Source organism: Sus scrofa, chromosome 1 (assembly GCF_000003025.6).
Source record: "Sus scrofa isolate TJ Tabasco breed Duroc chromosome 1, Sscrofa11.1, whole genome shotgun sequence".
NCBI classification, from domain to species: Eukaryota; Metazoa; Chordata; class Mammalia; order Artiodactyla; family Suidae; genus Sus; species Sus scrofa.
The window spans coordinates 90,591,422-90,615,669 of record NC_010443.5 but is presented as its reverse complement, the minus strand read 5'-3'; the positions used below and the strand labels follow the sequence as shown (position 1 = coordinate 90,615,669).

The 24,248-nt window shown below is 40.8% G+C and overlaps 1 protein-coding gene across 4 annotated transcripts in view; it reads right to left on the bottom strand.

The window, feature by feature from the left end:
- FILIP1 (filamin A interacting protein 1) overlaps nucleotides 1-24,248 on the bottom strand; it is a 215,533-nt gene that overhangs the window by 27,392 nt on the left and 163,893 nt on the right. For all 4 annotated transcript variants that reach the window (XM_021092328.1, XM_021092343.1, XM_021092321.1 and 1 more), the window contains one exon: nucleotides 1,089-3,891. In XM_021092328.1, the coding sequence (XP_020947987.1) occupies nucleotides 1,089-3,891 (2,803 nt within the window). The remainder of the gene's footprint in view (nucleotides 1-1,088; nucleotides 3,892-24,248) is intronic.

Here is a 24,248-nt window from a genome sequence, read left to right as displayed (position 1 = left end):
CATACTTTTTCATAATCCTTCATTTAGCCTTCCAGATGGTATTAAATAAATATTTATCACGCATCTGCTCTCTACATAATACTATGAATAAAATATACTGTGTATACATATAAACTCACTTTTTTTACTTTTAAAAAAGGTTTTGATATAATAATCTTAACCTTACTTTGAACTAAAATATGACTACAGTCATACACAAATGTGTATTGAAGATTTTAGGTTATAGAAATACAACCCAGAAACAATTTTTTTTTCTGCATATTGACCATTTTTCACCGGTCTCCATTTTTAAAAGCACTTTAAACATAAAAATCATATTTTAAACCTTATTACCATAGGCAAAATTGCAAAGAGGCCATCCTTGCAAGGATTTTTGGAATCTCCATAATTTACATGAAAAAAAGAAATTATCCCTTAAAAAACTTCACTCTTTATTTTGTGGCTGAACTTGGCTGCACCCATGGTACATGGAAGTTCCCTGGCCAGGGACTGAATCCAGCGGCAGCTGCAACTGCCCTAAGTGGCAATTGTGGGCAACCACTGATCCTTTAACCCAATTCTTTAACCCCCGGGGCCAGGGATCAATACAAGCTGGTGCAGTCAAAGATTCTTAACCCACTGTGGCACAGTGGGAACTCCTATCCCTTAAAATGAGCTCCAATGAATAAAATATCAGGCCCCTTTTTATTCTCATTTCTTTTTTGCCATTTCTTGGGCCACTCCCACGGCATACGGAGGTTCCCAGGCTAGGGGTCTAATCGGAGCTGGTAGCCACTGGCCTACGCCAGAGCCACAGCAACGTGGAATCCCAGCCGCATCTTCGACCTACACACCAGCTCACGGCAACCCCGGATCCTTAACCCACTGAGCAAGGCCAGGGATCGAACCCACAACCTCATGGTTCCTAGTTGGATTCGTTAACCACTGAGCCACGACGGGAACTCCTATTCTCATTTCTTGGTGTAGATGGTCCCCTAGGAAACATCTTGGAGGGGGCTCTGGCATATGCAGGTGTTTCGCTGGGTTTGGACGCTGGGTTTTTCTCCCCTGCTCCACCCGGCCTGAACTCTGGACCCTCCTCTACTCACCACTGACTGGGTTCCTCGGGCAGACGAGGTTGTGACTGGTGTGATGGTGATGGTGCTGGTCACTTTGCTGGCACCCGGGCGTGAGGACAGATGGTTCCTGGGAGAGCGAAGGACCGTGCCAGTGGCCACCTCCTTTTCAGCTGTCACGCTGACAGGTCGGACAGTAATCACTGGACTTGCTCCTTCAGCTGACGTCCCAGGGGAGCGCTTAAACTGAGAACCCAAATGAATATGAATTTTATTGTCTTCCGTGGTTATGATGTTGGCATTGGAGTTGTACTTCCGGACTGGAGCTGGAACAGTCTGCTTCTCTGGGGTGACTTTGAGGACAGTCCTTCCCATGGGCATTTCCTGGGGTTCTGGAGGGATGATCTCAGCTGGGGCAGCGGCTGTGGACACCGTCATGATTTGGATGGGGGATGTGGGCCTGTCTGCAAACGCCCCTCTTCCACTTTCCGGGGCTTTCTCTCTGGAAAACGTAGTAATTGTGACAGGGGACGTGTCTCGCTCTGTGCCGAGAGTAGCATCTCCACTTTTTTGTTTTTGAGACATGACATTGGGTGATGGAATAATGGTTATCCTCGGTTTCTGATTCCCTAAGGTAGGAATGACGGTGGTACTAGAAAAAAATTCTTCCGCTGTGGGGCTTGTTATCTCCAAGGTTGCGGTGCTGTTCTCGTGGTCTGGGGTCACTCGGATGTGCAAGGGCTGGCCCTGCTTGGGTGAAAGAACCAGCTCTCCCGGGTGCCCTGGACTGGGGTTTGTTCGCGGTCCTTTCTCTGGAGTCATTGGGGGTCCATTTTCTCTTTTTCTCATCCACGGAATCCAAGACTTCCGCATGGTGAGCTCGTTGGCCGCTGGCGGATACCTGTCGAGAACCGAGGAACGTTCCATGGGTTTCTTTAGTCCCACCTGTCGAAGGTTACTCATGATGTGATTTTCCTCTTGGAAGGATTTCCGAATAAACACGGCTGGTGTCTCCTCCTCTGCAGCCTCGCTGCTGACAGCATCTGTCTGGACGCCCGTGGATGTCACGGGAATGTCCACCATCCTCCTGCCGTTCACACTGGGTCTAAGGGCACGGCTGTAACGCTTGGAAAGCTCCAGCTCCTTGGTCAGATGCAGGACCTCCTGCCCCATGTTTTTGTTCTTATTTTCTTCTTCCATAAACCTTTGTTGAAGGACGGAATAATCCACCTGGAGCTGAGAAAGCTGATCTTCCTTGTTCATTAATTCATGGATCTTCTCTTTAAGAGCTTGCACTTCGGCTTTTAAGTCCCGGCTCTTGGCTTCTTCCAGCCGAAATCTGTGTCTCAGCTCAGCTTCCTGGCTCACAGCCTCACCTTTCTCTATGGCTTTGTTCTTGGCCATTTGGTGTTTTATCTCCTCCAGTTGTTGAGACAGGAAATTTGCCTTGTCCTGCTCGGTTCTAAATTTCTGCTCCAGCTGATCGTACTCATCCTCTGTCTTCATCAAATCTCCTTCAACCACCTCCAGTTGCTGGAGACGCTTCTTCAGTCTCTCAATTTCGAGGGTTAGTTCCTTAATTTTGTTATCTTCTGGGCAGGTGAGTTCAGGGCCTTTTCGAGACCGACCTCTTGTTATTTCTCTTTCCACTTCCTCTATCCCATCAAGTCTTTTCTTTAATAAGTCAACACTGCAGCTCAATTCAGAGGATTTTTCTTCTTCACTTTTCAGTTTCCCAAGTAACTCATCTCTCTCTTTTGTCAAATTGTATACCTTTTCCTCCATTTCAGATTTCAGTTTTAAAAGCTTCTTACTTTCTTCAATGAGTTTTTCAGTTACATCCATAACCTTTCCTTGTTCCACCTTAAAATTTTTATTGAGTCCATCCACTTTTCTTTCTTCTTGCTTTATTTTTTCCATCATATTTTTCCTTTCATCCACCAGCATGACAGTAAATGACTTCAGCTTGGTGAGATCATCTTTTAGGCTTAATTCAGCCTTTTCCAGTCTACTTTCTGAACATTCTAGCTCTTTAACCCGACTCTTGACCACCTCCAGTTCATTGAGCAGGTCCTTGGTTAAGTTCTTTTCTTTCTCCAGATTTAAATGCAGCTGGGTACACTCAGATTTACTCTTGCTAAAGGCTTCTTCCAGTTTCTCCAGTTCAGACATTCTCTTCTGTAACTTCTCAACCTCAAGTTTGAGCTCACGGCTGTGGTGTTCTTCCTCCTGCAGCTTCTTTCTCAGTTCCCTGCACTGGGATTCAGTTTTCGTAATCTCCTCATCCTTACCCTCCATCTCAAGGACACGCTTCCGTAGATTTTCCACTTCCGCCATGAGGGTGGAGTTGCCACATTCCCCTTTGGCGATTTTATCTCTGAGTTCCTGAAGCTCTTCCTCCGCCTTCTGCAGATTTCTGTTGGTCTCTTCCAGCTCCTCGATTCTCTGGGTCAGACCCACCACCTTGAGTCTGAGTTGCCTGTTGTGAGATTCCTGATTGACCAACTTTGCGTTCATCTCTTCATGCTCCTGGGAAAACCTTGAAGCCTTGTGTTCAAAATCAACTTCCAACTTGAGCAATTTCTGTCTGTCTTCTTTGGATTTGGAAGTAATGGCTTTGAGCTTTTCTTCTTCTTCCCTCAGCTTCTGAGTCAGGTCCTGTACTTTCTGGCTTTGTAGGCCAAGTTGCTCAATATGCATTTGCCTTTCATCCACCAGCATGAGTGCAAAGGACTTGAGTTTCACAAGCTCATCTCTCAGTTTGTTGAGCCGCTTAGCGTTTTCCTTTTCTTTGCGGGCTTGGTAAGCCTTTTCTTGTTCAAGGAGTTTTTTCAACCTAGAAAATAAAATATATTAAAATAGTCTGTGTTATTATTTTAATAATTATATGTTATACTTTATATATTATGTAATATATAAGTAATATTTCTTATAAATATTGAGATTAATCAGAAATAAATTTGTCTTAAATATTAACTAAAAATAATATGCTTTTACAAGAAATCCCTTATCAATTACTAAAATATAAAGGTTTATAAATAGCCATTAATGAAACTAATCAGAAATCAAGATGCTGATTACTGATAGTGAAGGGTAGCAACTAGAAGGGGGCCTGAAGAGGGCCTTTTATTTTTTCTTTTTAGGGCATCACCTGTGGCATATGGAAGTTTTCAGGCTAGGGGTGGAATTGGAGCTGCAGCTGCAGGCTTACACCATAGCCACAGCAATGGTGGGTTCTGAGCTGAGTCTGTGACCTACACCTCAGCTTGGGGCAATGCTGGATCCTTAACCCCATGATTGAGGCCAGGGATCATACCTGAATCCTCGTGGATACCAGTTGGATTCTTCACCCACTGTGCCACAACAGGAACTCCTCTTTTTTTTTTTTTTTTTTTGGAGAGGTTTTTTTAGGTACCAGTTTCTGTTTCATAATTTGCATGCCTGTTACACAGAATTGTTCAGCTCATGAAATTTCAGTAAGTTGAACACTGATGATATCAATGCCTTTCTGCCTACATATCATACTTCAATAATATAACCCTTCAGCAAACTTGGGTTTTGCCATCGCAAAGATTTTTCTTAAAATTTTATGGCTGTACCCCTGGCATACGAAGGTTCCCAGGTCAGGGATACTAGTCAGGTTCATAACCTACTGAGCCACAATGGGAACTCCAAACTTGTACCACTTTTTACTAGCTCTTTTTAATTATCTATCAAACAAAGTTAATATTATAATTACATTTACCATATGTAATGTAAGAATGCCCTTAGTAATTTATGCTTGTAAGAAAAGCAAGTTATAATCACTTATCTATTTGTTGTAAGTAAATTTTTTCTTTCAATATATTTTGAACTTTATTCTGAATGATTTATTTCCAATTTATGACTAGATGAGTCAAGTAAATAGAAGTTAATATTTTCATACTGCATTGTGCAAGAAATGGATATATACAGAGAAACTATTTATAATCAAATCCAGTGTCAGATAATTACTGTAGAAATGGCTCTGCTGATGTCATTAAGATTTTTCAATAAATTTATTTTTATAAAATACACCCTTGTGTCTAAGCATCCATTAATTAAAATCCATAACTTCCAACCCATTATGACTTTATTCCTAAAATAAAAGAAAAATATTTTCAAATCCTACAGCCTGGCATGAGCAATACTGTAGTAGTTTTACTAATTGTGCTTATTACATGTGTAAAATGGCATTTTATTGATTATCTTTTTACTTGAAATCAAAGCAATTGAAATGTCCCAGAACTATAGAGTAAGAGAGATTTTAAGGGATATTTTCAAATTCCTTGATCTTAACTAGATAGTCAGAGGTAAATTCACTAAAAAAACCCCACAAAAACTGCCTTTGACTTTAAAACTTAAAGTGTTAAAACTTCTAAAAATATTTGTTGAAGAATATTATGCCTCTGTGCTATTAAAAGCAGAGGGTTGGAGTGGCTAAAACCTAGGCTTTGGGGTCAGATATAGACAAATCTGAATTTTAGTCCTGCTGTTTTCTAACTGTAACCTCTGGCCAGTCACTGAACTGCTTAATAACCCTCAGTTTTCTAGTTTGCATAGGAAGAAGCAAGGGATATTAATAGCCCCCTTACAGGTTGTTCTGAAAATTGAGGCAAAAGAAGTAAAGAGAATGACATATAGACACAATACATGGGTATAGTAAGACACAAAAACAATGGATCTGGAGAGTATGCTGTTCCCACCATATGGAAAGTCTGTTAATGCTGTTTTTTTTTTTTGTTTTGTTTTGTTTTTTTCTAACTTTTTAGGGCCGTACCTGCAGTGTATGGAAGTTCCAAGGCTAGGGATCCAATTGGAGCTACAGCTACTGGCCTACAACCCAGCCACAGTAACACAGGGATCAAACCTGAGTCCTCATGAATACTAGTCAGGCTCATTACCACTGAGCCATGATGGGAACTCCCAGTTATAATACTTTTCATGTTTAATCTCTAACTACTTTTATGTCATTATCCTGTCTTTGATGGTAAAACCTGGGACACTGATGTTTCAGCCAGAGAAAAGGAGAGGGCTTCTGATCCATAGACAATCCTGTGATCCAGGGAACTTGTGAACCTTGGAACTTGGCTTCCACAAAACCACATTTTTTCAGGCCCTCTTACCTGTGATTATTTCTCTTTTTCTAAGTCTATTAAATTCTTTCTCTTTTCTACCGCACCTTAAACCATTCTCATCTGTAAAGTAGATCTAACAGCAATACACAGCCCATTCTTTTCCCAGTTGGTGTAGCTGAGGGTGAGATGCAGGACTTAGTAAATTTATATGGCTCAGTTGGGACAGTCTGCAAAGAGTCTTCCTTGCAAACAACCTGCACTCAACTTTCTACAGGCCAGGCATAAGGGCTGGGGAGGATGGGATACATTGTGAAGAATTTGCAAAAGATAACATGAACTTTGTGACTGCTCACTCACTGGAAGGAAGAGAGAGAGAGAAAAAAATATCTACTTCAATGCTTTGAATCTGAATAATTGCAAATGATATGTAAACCAGCTGTGAAGGAAAAAAATAAAAATCACTAAGAAAAATTGCAAATAATAGTACCTTTAACAGAAATAAGAAAAACAGGTGAGAAAGGGTATCAGCAGAAATTGAACGATAGTTAACAATATTGTATTGTACACTTAAAAAATTTTAAGGAGTTCCTGTGGTGGCTCAGTGGTTAACAAATCCGACTAGGAACCATGAGGATGCAGGTTCGATCCCTGGCCTTGCCCAGTGGGCAAGGATCCGGTGTTGCCATGAGCTGTGGTGTAGGTTGCAGACATGGCTCACATTCTGCATTGCTGTGGCTCTGGTGTAGGCCAGCAGCTGCAGCTTTGATTGGACCCCTAGCCTGCGAACCTCCATATGCCGGGGGTGCAGCCCTAGAAAAGACAAAAACACCAAAAAAAAATTTTTTTTTAAGAGGGTAGATCTCATGTTAACTGATTTTTACCATGATTAAACAAACAAATAAACATGCCAACAGTTAGAAATATAGTGTTTTGGAGGAAAGTCCTATAAATTGCACAGCTCATGTACACCTTAACCCATTATCCTAATGTCTTTCCATTGTCATCATTCCAGTCCAAGTCCCAAGGATCTTTTGCTGATAATTCTGCAATAGTCTCTAAACTGGGCCCCTCACAACTTCAGCTGTGCCACTTGTTAGCAGTATGATCTTGGACAAGTTATATAACCTATCAGTGTATTTCACTTTCCTCACTTATAATTGAGCAAAATAGTACCTAATCATAAGGTTGGTGTGAGGTACATATCAGCTAAAAAATGGAAAGCACTTATGGCAGTGCCTAACCCATAGTAACTACAGCTAAAACTATACTATATTATAAATTTATAATTATATTGTTATTATATTCCATTTATTATATTCCATTTATATCATCATCATTACTACTTACTCTGACCCAAATTTGGATGTGGTTATATCACTCCCTGGCTTTCCATCGTTTCCTATTGCTCTAGGAATAAAGGCATGATGAAGTCCACACCATGGCCCAGCCTGATGTGATTTCTGACTACGACACAGCCATAGCAACCCCAGATCTGAGCCGCATCTTTGACCTACACCACAGCTCACAGCAACACCGGATCCATAACCCATTGAGTGAGGCCAAGGATCAAACTCTAAACCTCATGGTTCCTAGTCGGATTCATTTCTGCTGTGCCATGACAGGAATTCCTGGGTTTTTATTTTAATAAAGGAGGTGATAGGCCCTTAGATGTGGAAATAAATGTGATCTCCAAAGGAGAAACTATACATAGAGAGAAAGGAAAGGATGGAGAAAAAGCTTTGGGAAGTGCCCAAAAATAAAGGGTAAAAAGAATGAGGAGGCTCTATACAATGCCTGTTGGTCCAGAGAGAGAGGAAGAAAGATACAAGCATAGAGCCACAGAATAACACAGGAGTGCCAAAGAAAGACGGCAATTGTCTCCACTTATCTACCTTTCCAGTCAATCAGGCATTCTACTTTCAGGTGGTTTTTTTTTTTTCCTTCCTACATACCTAGAACTCTTCATTTTCACAGGAAACAAGCATTCAGGAACATTATCATATCATTGTGTAACTACTCAGAAAACATAACAACTATGGCATATTGTGTCTCTTTTCCAAACAATTTTCTAATAGTTAACAATTTAATTAGTTAATTGGCTTTTTAGGGCCAAACCTGTATGATATGGAAGTTCCCAGGCTAGGGAGGTTGAACGGCGCTGCAGCTACCACCCTACACCAAGCCACAGCAATGAGGGATCCAAGCTGCATCTTTGCCCTATACCACAGCTCATAGCAACACCAGATCCTTAACCCACTGAGGGAGGCCAGGGATCCAACCTGAATCCCCATGGATACTAGTCACTAGTCGGGTTTGTTACTGCTGAGCCACAACGGGAACTCCACAATTTCATTTTAAATAATTAATTTGCTCTATGTTACGGGGCATCATTTCCCTGTAATTATGCTATTGAAGGAGCAAAATAAGAGGCTGATGATGCTATTTGTGCCCACTGGTCCTACCATTTCCCTCTGCTTTCCTTTCTCCTCTCTACCCATCCTGCCTTTTTTTAACCACACCCTGCTTCTAAGCATATTAACATAAGAAAGAAACAAACCAGAAGGCCAAAACTAAGAAGATGGATTAGTTCCCTAATTCTCATCAGCAGTTACAGGCAGAGCCTTAAGTATCCTGAAATCAAATTTATTCTTGGCAATTCTTAATTTCCTGCAAGCATTTTATCTTATTTAGAGGACAAAAGGAGGATAATAATCTAATAGATTTTTCAAAATTCTCTTGCCTTTCTTTTTCTTTTCTTTTCTTTTCTTTTTTTTTTTTGGCCCCCACACACGACATATGGAGGTTCCCAGGCTAGGAGTCAAATTGGAGCTGTTAGTTAATTGGCTTTTTAGGGCCAAACCTGTATGATATGGAAGTTCCCAGGCTAGGGAGGTTGAATCGGAGCTGCAGCTGCCACCCTACACCAAGCCACAGCAATGAGGGATCCAAGCTGCCTACACCACAGCAATAGCAATACAGTGATTCAAGTTGTGTCTCTGACCTACACCACAGCTCATGGCAACACCAGATCCTTAACTCACTGAGCAAGGCCAGGGATCGAACCGGCATCTCATGGATACTAGTCAGATTCATTTCTGCTAAGCCACGATGGGAACTCCCTCTCTTGCCTTTCTTAATAAATGTATTCCTCATTTCTCTTTCATATCAAATAAAACTGTATTTTTTTAACTTGCAAGTTTGTCATTTGTAAACATGTTCAGAAATTCAATTATTTTCAGCTAGAAGACATTACTTGTGTAGGTCCAAACATTCTGAATGTTTATGGTGCACACATTTATCAAGACTCTCAAAATGTATAATTAATATTGGTTAATATTATAATATATAAATTATATGTCAATAAAAAGATATTAACAAAAATAATATTAAAAGACCCGGAAAGTGTTCTGACATGTCAGATAATGTATTTATTGTAAACAAATACATTAGAATAACTTAAAATATCATAGAACATATAAAATAGGTTATTAATCTTAAGGCAGAAAGAGGTGAAAGCAGAAACTGAACCTACACCTCCGTGGTGACCAGAAACGCTGCAGTGGGATTCTTAACTCACTGCGCCATGATGGGAACTCTGGTTCTTAACATTTTTAATGGCTTGTAAAACATAACAAAGAAGATGAGATTGACCCTGTATGTGGCCTGCAAAGCCTAAAATAGGAGGGAGTCCAGTAGAAACAGCAGTAAAAGCATAGAATTGGGAAGTAGACCCAACAGTTACATATCAAGTGTGGGATCACTATGGGAGAGGCAGGAAAATGTCCCTTGTTTTCACTTAAACTCAAATTTAAGGAAAACTTCTCTCACTGGATATGCCAACATGGTTCTCAGTGCAAATCACAAGTTGGGTAATTCGGGAGAAACAGCTGGAGGAGAAGGTCATGGTGCTCAGAAAGGGCACCTCAACTTTGAGGTTGTTGAGATCCTACAGTGAAATGCTTATCGGTAGCCTGGAGTTCAGGAGATGAATCTGGGCCAAAGATACAGACTGGGAGTGTCCACTGACTGGTACAACCGAAGGCCTTGGGAAAGGATGAGATGAGTTAGAGGTGTGAGACATCAGAGAGAGAAAGGGGCAAGGACAGAAAAAGACACTGAGACAAGAAACACTGAGGAATTTAATGCGAGCCTGAATGGGGACAGCGAGAGTCAAGAGGGAATCCAGGCAATGCTGGTGGGCTTGCAGATGCCAGGAGTGCAGAGAGAAGCATAAGGAAGAGGTCATGTCCATGGTGCAAGACTCTGGGGCGGGGGGCAAGTGAGAGGCAAGGTAATGTCTGTTGTTTTCACTGGAATTCAAATTTAAGGGTACCTTCCCCTGGATATGTCAATACAGATATCATCAGGATTTCATGCAAGCAGTTTTAGTGGAACTTGGGCACAAAGTACACACAGATTAAAGCTTAGCCAGAGAAAAACCAAGAGGGGGAAAAAATGGAGACAAGTATCTGAGACTAATTATTTGAGACCCTGATTGTAAAAGGAAGGAGAAGCAGGGACGTGGACACAGGAAAAACAGCTAGAGCAGGGATGACATTTTTAACCTCTTATATGCATGAGAGATATTAGCACATTCCACTTGAAAGCTTTTTTTTTCATTATAGGAATTGTCCAGTTCATAAATGATGATAGAATAATAAAGAGGTAACGATAAAATACCACCATTTTGCAAGCCCCAGTGAAATGATGGGTACAGGAAATGCTCGCCAGTGTCTCCCAAGAAAAGACAGCCAGGAGCTTCCTTGTGGAATTTGTGTTCCCAACGCAGTGGGTTAAGGATCTGGCGTTGTCTCTGCTGCAGCCGGGTTGCTGCTGTGGCATGGATTTGATCCCTGTCCCAGGAACTTCCACATGCCACAGATGAGGCCAAAAAAAAAAAAAAAAAAAAAATAGACATAGAGCAAGCTAGAAACTGTATGCATGTGAATAAATCTCCACTCAAGAAACATTCTTATCAAAACATTGAAACTAAATCATATCAGGCTCCTATAAATAATTATTGTTTATAGAAAAGACAGGGCAAGAAGCATATTAAATGACATTGTGATGATACAAGCAGAAAAATCTGAAATGTAGTGGAGTATACAGGATTTTTAAAACCTATTGTTTTCAATAAATTGCAAGAAGAAAAGAGTGGGTGAGGGGAAACCATAGATTAAAAGAAATTTAAAAGATATACCAATCAATCAATTATAATGTATTTGGATCCTCATTCAACTTTTTTTTTTTTTTTTTTTCTTTTTAGGGCTGCATCTGCAGCATATGGAAGTTCCCAGGCTAAGGTTCAAATTGGAGCTACAGCCGCTGGCCTACACCACAGCCACAGCAACTCTGGATTTGAGCCACATCTGCGACCTACACCACAGCTCACCTCAACGCTGGATCCTTAGCCCACTGAACAAGGCCAGGGATCAAACCTGCATCCTCATGGATCCTAGTTGGGTTCGTTAACTGCTGAGCCATGAAGGGAACTCCTCATTCACATTTTTTAAAAATGAGAAAATTGGAAAAATTATGTTAAGGAATTATTCTTCAAATCTAAGTATGATAAAGGATTCTGACAATGTTTTTAAAAAGGACTCATATTTTAGATATTCATATTGAAATATTTATGAATGAAATATGGCTAGAATTTACATCAAAATAATCTAGGGGATTTAGGATGGAGGAAATCAGACTTGTCATGAGTTAATTAATTATTAAAGGTAATTGCTGGGTTCTTAAGAGGGGGTTCATTATGTTAGACTCCAAGGCCCCTTTGAGGAGACTGAACTCAAAGCCTTTGGCCAAGACAATGGAGGTCCTATTGTGGCTCAGCGTAAATAAATGTGACTAATATCCATGAGGTCACAGGATCTATCCCTGGTCTCAGTGGATTAAGGATCCGGCATTGCCATGAGCTTGAAGACAGGGCTTGGAACTGGCATTGCTGTGGCTGTGGTGTAGGCAGGCGGCTACAGCTCTGATTAGACCCCTAGCCTGGGAATCTCCATATGCCCATAGGCCACAAGTTAGGTCCTAAAAAAAAAGAGAGAGAGAGGGAGAGAGAAGAATTACCAGACCCTTATCATCACCCCACCCATCTCGTTGTAATGTCCCTTCCCCCACACTGAACAACCAGGTCTAGCAGACATAACCTCCAGGGATTCTTCTGGGAACTTCTGTATAACCTGTCTCCCCTGCAAATAAAGTATCCTGCCTGAGACCAATCAGAAGATCAAATATGCCCCACACAGAGGCCAATCAACACTCAGCCCTCCCTCATACACAGTGGGCTAGGGCAGGAAGAATCAGGCCCCCATTTGGTCCACAGATGGGGCTATAGGGAAAACCCAACTGTAAGGCTGGGCCAGTCCCTACTTGTGGGGCGGCCCGCCCTCTCTAAGAGTATATTTTTCTTTAATAAACTTACTATAATGCACCCACTGTTTCAATTCTTTGCTACTGGCAGGCGAGAACCAAAGAAAACAATGCAGCCCTAACAATTATACACTTCTTTTTATTTCTGTAGATGTTTGAAATGTTCCATAATAAAAATTTAACCCCCTTTTGTAATCTTTAGCTTTGCACCATCCAAGTCTCAGCTACTTTGGCCTCTGGTCATATTTTTACTTTCCTTCCAGGACCACATGACTCTCATATTTCTGTGATTATGGGAGATTCCTTCATCCTGTTCCATGTTTACAAAATTAAGCTTGTTAGAGATTTCTACTTTTTCTTCCTCACTGGGATCCGTTTATGCTTCCTCAAACTTACCCTAGAATAAGCACCTCATTCTGTTCTAAATTTGTTAATTTACCTGTCCTTTTAGAGTCTAAGGATCAATCATTTTGGAGGGGAGAGGAAAGTTGTTTTTAAACCTTCTCCCAGTTATCCGTCTTTGAAATAAACACCTTCTCTAGAACACTTGCCAGTCTGTGCTCCTGGAAACTCAGGGTCACACCAGGCTGTAGTGGCCCTGATTTTCTCACATTTCTTCCTTGAAAGTAAATCATGTAAGATTTTTCACAGATCTTTTTCTTCGACTTTCTTGATACTCCAAATTTTTTCAACCCTTTCTCCACATTTCTCAGCCTTAGCCCCAGAGCTGCTCTTTGCTTCCTTTCGACGTGGTCACTTGTCACCATCTTAATCCAACAGACCCCACTTGAAACCTTGACTGTTACCCTAGGTTTGTTTCTCAGCCAGACCAGGCTAGTTCCTCTTGTCACTATTACCTTCCCCATCCACTGTTTTTGTTCTTCTCCCACTCTCCCTGTGTGTATGCCTCTCTTTTAAGAGAAAAGGCAGATTAAAACTAACAGGGGCGCAGTAGTAATTAAAGATGAATGAGCCTCAGGAGAGTCAAGCTTGTATGCAGTCTGAAGTCTTCGATCATAATGCATGTTTCTTCCCCAACTGGAGCAGATAGTACAGAAGTAAGCAGCTTGGTAACATGATAGGACATGGTTTTACCGAATGACTTAGGAAGAAGGGTTACTTTTTCACAAATCACCTCAGTCCAAGATGGTGACTATTATAATTACCCAGAATTATTCTAAAGTCCCTGGTATACTGTACATAGCTGGGATGAGGTAGAGGAGGCTGGGCTGGGCAGGGGCAGAGTTGGCTCCTGTCCTCACTGGGAATTTTGATATTTTTGTTCATAATGGATTTTTTTTGCATTAATTTTTTTTTTTTTTTTTTTTTGGCCGCCCCCGCAGCATGAGAAAGTTCCTGGGCCAGGGATTGAACTCACATTGCAGTTGTAGCCTTCATGACAGCTGGATCATTAACTAACTGCACCCTGGGGAATTTTCTTGCATTAACTTTAATTTTTAAAGACAGTACATTAAAATATTGCATATCTTGATTACTAAGTTTGGAATTCCCAATGTGGCTCAGTGGGTTAAGGACCTGACTTAGTCTCTGTGAAGATTCAGGTTTGATCCCTGGCCTCACTAAGTGGGTTAAGGATGCAGCATTGCCACAAGCTGCAGCATAGGTCACAGACACAGCTTGGATCCATTGTTGCCGTGGCTGTGGTATAGGCCTATCGCTGCAGCTCTGATTCAACCCCTTGCCCAGGAACTTCCATATGCTGCAGGTGCAGCCATAAAAAGAAGAAAAAAAATGAGGATTGAGTTTTTTGTGTCTTAAATATGTGCCTGAGGTGAGAGTCTTATTTACCTTATCCCAGTCCCAGCCCTGGGCACTAAGTGCTAATCCTTTTTTTTTATATATAATGAAATGGTGGATCCTTTATAATATGGCATAGACTTTGGAGTTTTGTTTCCATTTTGTGTTGATTAGAAGTGGAGATGACCTTACAAAAGCCCTTGTGTGTTTTTCTTTTCCCCTGTTGGAAAGACCAGCAGTATGGCAGCGTATCTATTTCACTTCAAACATTTGACCCTAACCCAGTAAGTGCGATAGGGGCCTAGCTCACTTACTCTGATGAAAAAGAACTTGGTGATACAGATTAAAAGGAAAGAAAAGGAAATCAGTAAACTTTTTGCTTTTATGAACTGCAAGAAAAGACCTTGAACTTATACATACATGCTAATTTAAATTTATGAATTCCATATTCAAATAAGTCACTTACTGGAGTTCCTGTGGTGTCTCAGCAGTATTGAACCTGACTAGTATCCATGAAGATATGGCTTTGATCCCTGGCCTTGCTCAGTGGATTAAGGATCTGGCATTGCCATAAGCTGTGGTATAGGTCACAGAGAAGGCTAGGATCTGGCATTGCTGTGACTGTGGCATAGGCCTTCAGCTGCAGCTGTGATTTGACCCTTAGCCTGGGAACTTCCATATGCTGCAGGTGTGGCCCTCAAAGGCAAAAAAATAAAATAAAAAATAAAATAATAAAATAAATCACCTACTGTATTACTAGTAAATAGCTCTTAGTCACTGTAGAAATTAAAGTCTAAGGAATTGTTTGGTTTTGCCCCAAACCTTTGAAACTACTGATAGTAGCATGGAGAACAAGCTACTTGAGAACAAGCTTTCTAATCATATGCTCTTGTATGAAGTTGCCTGACTCATACAGAATTTAGCCATGATTCACTAATTCACTCAACAATTCAACAAAGATGTGTTGAAGACCCTACCACTGTCAAATAATGTATCAGGTGCTTGGAATAAATAAATAAGTTGCAAGGATATTTATGCTTTAAATACAGGCTGCTGGGGGCCATGTCAGGGTAGAGATGTGATTGGAAGAAGTAATTGCTCAAAGCTTTTGTAATTGTTGTTTTCAGTGCTGTCCCCCTTCTGTCGGGGGTATCCCATATGGCCTCTTTGGTGGCCCTCCTCTCTAGGGAATCAGTCCCATGCTGAGATGCCTGGCTTGATATGCTAAATGAGGACCGGATTTCAGCCCCTATTCCTTTTTGGGCAGGGGCTACCGACTGCACAACACAGGCCCTCATCCCAGGGATTCTTTCTCTTTCAGGTTTCAGTTCATATCTGTCCCTGAGAGAGGCATTGTCTGACGGCCTACTTAACACAGCTTCCCCAGGCCCGCCCCCCGTCATTCCTTCCCTTTCACTATCTCACATTATCCAGTTCATCTATTTGTGTATTGAGACTTGTCTATTTTTCCCCCTCTCTACAGAACAAAAGTCCTGTGAGAGCAAAGCCCAGGGCTCACTCTCAGCCACCCCCCAGTGCAGTTCCTAACACACAGTAGATGCTCAATCAGTTTTTGCTCAATGAATGAATGAATAAATGAATCCCCCTGATCAAGAATGGGGAAATGTTGCACCAGGGAGAGGGAAATGAGCACGCAAACACAAGAAAACAGATCTAATTCCAATCAGCAGAGCCAGCCTCCAAGTACACAGGAGGAGGTGGGGCAATGTCAAGGGATAAGATGCCGATGGAAGGTGGGGTCAGGCCTTGGAGCAGAGCAGCATGAATGTTATCCTAAGGAGTCAGGCACCATCCTGAGGGGGGAGGTACAGAGTTGAAGGACCTTAAGAGCGGTGATAGTTAAAACGTCAGTACTGGAGAGTCTGCTGACCAAGGAGGTGCACAGATGACAGAAAGGGGAGACTAGAGGCAGGGAGACAGTTATGTACCTACTGCAAATTCCCAAGCCAGAAAAAGAGAACAAGACTAAGATCACACTGCAATATGAGAAAAGGAGATTGCAGGATGAGTTAGGATGTAGACCTGTCTGGTTTGGGTGACTAACTGAATGTGAAGTTTCCTGCATTTTGACATGAATGACTGTGTGAGTGATGGTGTCCACTCTGTGACCACACTGGCTCCATGAGCATCACAATCCAGCCGAATGGTCTAACCGGTACAATGGGGACTCTTAGGGAGATGGTTAAGATGGACAGATTGCCCAGTTTTTCCCCGAGGGCATAACTATCTTTTTGAAAAAGCCAACTCAACTGAATCAGCATGACAAAGGTTTAGGTCTTCTCTAGAAATCCAACTTTTTGAAACATTTTCTTTTAGATTTCAATTTTCTTCATCTTTGGGGAAAAAAAAGTATAGTTTTCTCTTATAAGCTTATGAGGGATGCAAATTTTTTTAACTCAGTGAATTTTACTACCTTTATAGTTGTATGGTGATCATCATAACCCAATTTTATAGCATTTCCATCTCAAACCCCCAGCCCATCCCCAACCCCAACCTGTCTCCTTTGGGAACTAAGTTTTTCAGTCTGTGAGTCAGTATCTGTTTTGCAAAGAAGTTCATTGTGTCCTTTGTTGAGATTCCACATCTAAGTGATGGCATATGACATTGGTGTCTGTCTAACTTCACTTAGCATGATAATTTCTAGGTTCAAGGGATGAAAATTAGGGCCCCAGACATCTTGGTAGAGAGTGTTTTTGAACAGGAACATTGAACATTGATTCACCTTTTGAGATCCATGTTATTACAGAGCTGTAGGGAAAATTGTTAGTGAAGTTACTAAATTTCCAAGCTATTAATCTGCATATTGTTTTGCTTAATAACAGAACATCCTACATTTCTCATTGTTTCCCTTTGTGCTGGGCATTGCATTAACCAGCTCCTTCCAGCCTCAAGTGTGGTTTAGCCCATAGGAGGCCCTGACAGGAGGTGGGAGAATGTGGGGTTAACTAACATTCTTGCGTCTTGGATATTTGGCTTCTTTCTTCTCCTATGGGCCACAGTCCTGGTTAGATGGCCCCTCCCACAGATATGGTTACTCTCCAGGTTTCTTGTAACTAACTCCCTCACTCCAAGTTAGTAGGGAGTAGGAGCCACACTTCTCACACTCCAAACCCCTCCACCTTCAGGTACTAGCCCTAGGGAACTGGAGGATTCCCTCATTGGCTTCTGTCTACTCCAGCTACACATTTACAGTGCCATCACACTGCCCTATTTGAGCCACTTGTGTGTGCTTTGTTTTGTTTTGCTTGACGTAACCTTGAAGGATATGCTATATCTGCTATATCGTGCAAACTACAGAACTTGCAGTCACTTCCCGTCTCTACACCCAGTGTAAACTCTGCGTAAGTCACTATTTCTCCCAAGGCAGTGTTGGAACTTGGGATGACAGGACAGATCCAGGAAGACAGGAGTCCCCAGTGCTGGAGTGGGTCAATTGCTTCATGAATACTAGTTGGGTTCATTACCATGGAGCCCTGATGGGAACACCTAATAAGATGTATATTTTTCAAAACAGTAAAAAAGAAGATATTGTTCTTTCCCTTTGATGTTGTTTAAGAATCAGCAGGTGCAGGGAGCTCCTGTTGTGGCTCAGCAGTTAAAGAATCTGACTAGTATCCATGAGGATGCGGGTTCTATCCTTGGCCTTGTTCAGTGGGTTAAGGATCCGGTGCTGCCATGATCTGTGGTACAGGTCACAGATGCAGCTCAGGGTGTAGGCTGACAGTTGCAGCTCTGATATGACCCCTAAACTGGGAACTTTCATATGCTGCGGTTGTGGCCCTTAAAAAAAAAAAAACAAGAATCAGGAGGTGAATGAATTTTCTAAATGATTTTCAGAAGGAACAAAAAAAACCATGGAGCAGAGAAGTTTGGCACCTAAATGTCTGGCCTTGGGCTCTTTCTTCTTCCAAGTGGCTCCCTTGCCTTCCCTCACTCCAACCCAAAGACCTGTCCCATCTTCAAAGAAGGTGTCACCAAGGCATGGCACATCTCCTTATGGGATGCTCCATCTAGGTAACACTGCCCAACCTCACAGAGAAACTCTTGTCCCCAGAGAACAAGGTGAATGAGGTGATTTCCCAGGGAAGCCAGAGCCTGGGGAGAGACTTGAGGCAGGTGGGTTGTGAGGTCCCCCGCAACCACAATGGGAGGTCTCTGCACATGCGTGAGTAGAATGGCCTCTCCTGTGTTCATGGAGCATCCAGGGAGCAGCAGAAGCCTGAATCCCCTTTCCAGAGACTATTCAAACAAGCCGAAGATAATCCACAAAGGTACAAACACACTTCATTTCACTCTGTATGTGCATTTGTAGAGCTCTGGGCAAAAGCCACCTTTTTAAGCTTACACATTAGCGCTTAAGCCTATACGTTATAAAAACATATCCTTTGGTAAGCCTTTTGTCAAGATACTATTAAGCTGTCTTTTAGGTAAATCTATTTTCATAAATAAGATTTGTTTCAAATAATATAGACCTGAAATGAGTAGCAAATTAGCTTAAGCACATAAATCACTGATAACAGTGCATTTAGGCGCATTTATTTACCAAGAAAAAGAACTCTCTTCCTTCTTAAAATGGCAATAGAATTTATGGCCGTTGGATCTAAAGTTCCTTTAAAAGCTTTTAAATATGAGCTTATGTGACATTTCACTAAATACTTTAAAAATTAAGTTGACATTTTCTAAAAATTACTTTATCCACTTTTGGAATAACTTTAAAGCTGATGCACAAAATAAAAAGTCAAAACAAGAAACAAAACTCCAAACCCCAGACTTGTATTGATCCTGACTGCAGTTAGTCTAGAGAAAAAGAAATGTGCATGCCCTTTTGCTGTGGAAAGGATATTTAGTTTTACAAGTAAACAGAAGTTCATACAGTCACATGAAATTAAGAATTCAGGAAGATCAATGAACCCAAGATATTCATCACAGTTGAACTCAAGATTTTTGTCACTTTAAACACAGAGATAAAACATTATCAAAAGCCAATGTTACACAAAATTAAATATACACAAATGAAAACCATACCATCTGCCTTTATGTTAAAATTTCTATACAGCGAGTCATGTGAACCTGAAATCACACCATAAAATGTGATTTTGGCCAAGTGAAGTTCTTTTGTGAAAGGTTTACGCTACCCCCAGACCTACTGAGCTCTAAAGACAAGTTATTTATTTTTATACATTCTGCTGAGTTCAGACAATGATTTTTGGCAGTTTGAAAAATGAACTTTTTACACAATTGTTTATCACAGTCCAAATTTTCATGCCATTTACACTTTAAAAATAAAAACCTCCCATTCTCTTTTATTCTTGTCATCACTGCCACACTGTTTCAGAACAAACATGGCTTTCTTTAGATCACTATGCATTCTAATTTTTTGACAACCTCTACAAGCCTTGTCCACATAGGCAAAGAAAAAGCTTCAGAAACCCACACAACAACCACCACCACCACCACTTCGAAAATAGTACTTTTACCTCAAATTGGTTTTTTGCCCCTCAAGAGATCTTAAGTTAGAATAGACATTGACAGTACGTGGAAAGGTTGTTAAAAGCCTTCAGAACACATTAGTAGACTGTTGGCAGCAAGAGAAGAGATTTTCCTGTTTTTATACTAACTTCCCAAGTTTCTTAGGATGAGATTATTTTCCCCTCCATAGAAAAACAGGAGCATGCCTCATACCACGAAGTGCCTCTTGGCCAGTTCCAATCAAGGATTCTGAGGCATCAAGGAAAGTCACAGCAAGCTGGTCCTTTTGAAAGGTTGTCACCATACACCCTCAGTAAAACCTGTAGCTGCCAAGTTGAAAGGTTGTCAAGTTCCTAAAGCCCTTATCAAATACTGAAGGCTCTACAAGTGTCCAAACCCAGCCTCCATGGTGCTCTTTGCAGCAACACTGAGAGATGAGTTTTCTGCCACCACGTAAGCCTAAGAACAAATGAAAGGCAAGTGGACTAGAGTAACCAGCGTGGCTTAAATCAAAACCGATCTTGACTTCCTTACCTTCGTAATAGGAAGCATGGTAGCTTTTGTTTTTGTTTTTGTTTTTTACCAAGGGGTAATGAAGTTGGTTCAACAGCAGCCAGGCCTGCTCAGCCCCCTACTCCACAGGGAACTAACCGTCACATTCCAGCCCTGTCATCAGAACAATGAAAGGTGAAAGTTGTGCAAAACAGCTCGGGACCACTCACTGATGATGTCACTCCTCCTGTTAGCCGGTTCATTATTGTGCAGATTTACTTTGGTCTGTGAAAAGGGGTGGAGCTGCCCTGCACTGGAGGGAAAGGCAGCGCTTAAGAAGCAAAGCCAGTGAACAGGGATTTATGCCCCACAAGGAGGAAAAGGCACGGAGGAGGGGGTCGAAGCTGGGGAGGGAGAAGAATTTAAAGAAAAGATACACAGAAAATGTCAAATGGGCCTCGCTCCTGATTTTTCAAAATCACTAAACTCCATACAATTCTATTCAATTCATGCTGGAATTTAAATAGGGATCCTGCTAGAACCCCATCTATGATTCGGCCAACAGAAAGGGATTCACATTGCAACCCAAAGTGCCAGTTCATTTACGTGTTATCTAAATGAAATCACCGCAGTGTGGGCTACAGAACGCCAAGTACCCATTAGTTTAAGGATCATTCCATCTTTAAAAAAATTTGTTTTACCTGAATTATTTCTTTTCTAAAAGAGTTTGAAATGGTAAAAATCTGTATGTATCCATATCAACAAAGCGAGTGAATACTTTCAGCCAAATTTCAAGGAGTAACATCATTCATAAAAATGTTCTTGAAAATCTTCTACCAACTTCAGACTAGTTTCTTCTCTTTTCTTTCTTTTACTCCATCTTCTTTACTTCTCTTTTTCTCTTGTTTCTTTTCTTTCCTGAGTAAGTCTTTGAGTGAGTGATAATTCAGTCAAAAAGCTATTAGGTGAATTAAAAGTTCCAGTGTAATTTTTTCTAACCCATATGCATAGAATGTGTATATCATTTATGTTAAATTCCACTTTAATTGTAGAATAAAAGCATAATATCAGGTAAATTAGTCAAATTAACTTAATTTTCTTTCTTGTTTCCTTCCTTCCTTCCTCCCTTCCTTTTTCTTTCTTTCTTTCTCTCTTATTCCCTTTCTTTCTTTCTTCACCCATAGCATGTGAAAGTTCCTGGGCCAGGGATCAAACCCAAGCCACAAGAGAAATCAGAACCACCATAGTGACAATGCTAGATCCTTAACCTCTAGGCCACCAGGGAACCCCATCAAATTAACTTTAAGGGGAGTTCCCATCATGGTGCAGCAGAAATGAATCTGACTAGGAACCATGAAGTTGTGGATTTGATCCTTGTTCTTGCTTAGTGGATTAAGGATCCAGTGTTGCTGTGAGCTGTGGTGTAGGTTGCAGATGAAGCTCAGATCTGGCGTTGCTGTGGCTCTGGCATAGGCCTGCAGCAACAGCTCCGATTAGACCCCTAGCCTAGCAACCTCCATATGCCACAAGTGTGGCCCTAAAAAGACAAAAGACAAAAAAAAAATTAACTTTAAAATTAACAGAATGAAATGTTTGCAGAGCATTTTAAAGTCCTCAGATGACTTTTATATTACATAAATGTAAACTATTATGTTGTGGCATAGAAAAGAATATGAAGGGAAAAATAAGTTGAAGATACTACATTCCTTCATCCCTAATATTCAATTATGCCTTTTGCTTTAGAAACATGGCTATCATCTTAACAGCAGGAACTAAGTATAACAGTTAGTGCATGATAGAGGGGTAAAGGTCTGAATAGATATTTTGGTTATCAAGTTACTGGTAAAAGTTTCATGAAGTACCACTTGTGGTTAAAGTAAAATTGTAGCTACTAAACCAATTAATTTTTGTTTACGAGTTTCTTTGGTTTTTAATTTTTGGAGAGCTTTTTCCCCAACTATTTTAATGTAGATGGGAAAAAATGAAATTCAAGAAGAAAAGAAGAAACTGAACTCACCACCTGTTGCACCCAAGTTTGCATGAATTTTATAGAAAGGGGCTTCTTGGCAATAAATAGATAGACCCAAGGTTGAATCCTGGCTTGGAACCTACTTGGTAGATCTCTGAGAATGTTTTTTAACTCCTCTGGCTTCAGTTTACCTGGCTGTAGAATAGGGATATGGATTTTACTTTACAGGGTGGTTATGAGAATTAAATAAGACATTGTGAGTCAAGGTTGCAGAGTCTGATAATAAATAATAATATGATTATACATAATTTATTTATTTTGATAATGGTAGGCACTTTGCAAAATTGCAAATTTGTGGTCTAAATTTGAAACAGACACTGTAAACCCATGCTAAAAAAGAATGAAGGGGTCCGGGTTGAATATATATCAAGTGACACCTTGCGTTCAGTCTGCTTCCGGTGATTCAAGCTGAGATATCATCTCAGGGAGTCACTGATTATGTTCAACCACATCAAATCAATTGTTAGGTACAAATATAAAGTTTCATTACCTTTGAAAATTCTTTTTAAAATTACCATAAATATCAATCACAGATTTTTTTTCTTTCCCTACTTAATATTGCTGAATAACTACATTCGAAATTAACTTAAAGCCTTATTACTGAGACTCGCCCACAATAGCCCCATTTACCCTAATTAATTAAGGTCCCCTGGACAGATTGAGGCAGAATAATAACTCGGGGAGTCAGTATAAGTGCATGGGCTTTGATGCATTCTTTGATATGGCTATTGATTAACATTTGTGGCTTATGGGCTCCAAGGAGTAACATCCCCACAGGCCTTGTTTACTATAGGGAGTGTACCTACCCCCAGATGGACAGTAATCCCTAACCCCCTGTGGCTCAGTTTATGGCAAGAAAAGGGCAAAGGAACCATGAGGCTTACGGGACATTTCCACCCCTTAGGCCCGTATTGGACAAGGACCGATGTAGGTAACTGGGCAAGGCTAATCCACATCTTAATCCAGAAAATCACATCTTTCTGGACCCCACATTGGTAACTCCCCCTCCCCAATCTTTAAGAGATAAAAACCCCTATAGGACAATAGAGGCGGGGGACTCTTCTTCCCCCTCCCAGCTTCCTGGGTGCTGTTTGTTTTCCTGTAATAAAGACTTTGCTTGCTTGCTGCCTGTGTGTTTGAGAAGTTCGTTCTTCAGCTCCATGAACATCTTTAGGGTAACATCTTTCTGGCATCAAAATGACATGGCTTATTGGGAACCTCTTGGAACCTAGAGGAGAGTTTAAATGGGCAATAGAATCCTGCTCTGAGTCACAGTAAGATAGAAATGTCTCACTGTTGGATCCTAAAAGCCAAGGACCACGTCTTTTATTTTTTTCAGCTTTATTCAGGTATAACTGACAAATAAAATTGTACGGTACTTAAAGTGTACTTTGTGGTGAGTTGATGTACATATACCTTGTGAAAGAATTCCGTCAAGTTTAGTAACACACTTATCACCTTACATACTTATCTTTGTGTGTGTGTGAGTGAATATTTAAGTTCTGCTTTCTTAGCAAATTTCAGTTACACAGCACAATGATAGTCACGAGGTTTTACATGAGATCCTCAGACATTATTCAATTTACAGTTGAAAGTCTGTAAGCTTTTACTAACCTGTCCCTCTTCCTCCACCCTCTCATACCCTGGCAACCACTCTTCTACTTTCAGTTTCTATGTGCCGGTCTTTTTTTCTTTCTTTTTTTTTTTTTTTGATCCCACAAATAAGACATCTCATGCAGTATTTGCCTTCATGTGGCTTGTTTCACTTAGCATAACGTCCTCAAGTTCCATCCATGCTATCAAAAATGACAGAACTTCCTTTTTTCTCATGGCTGAATAATATTCCACTATATATATCTATATATATAGATATAGATATCTCACATATATATCATATATATAGATATAGATATCCCACATATATATCTATATCTATATAGATATATA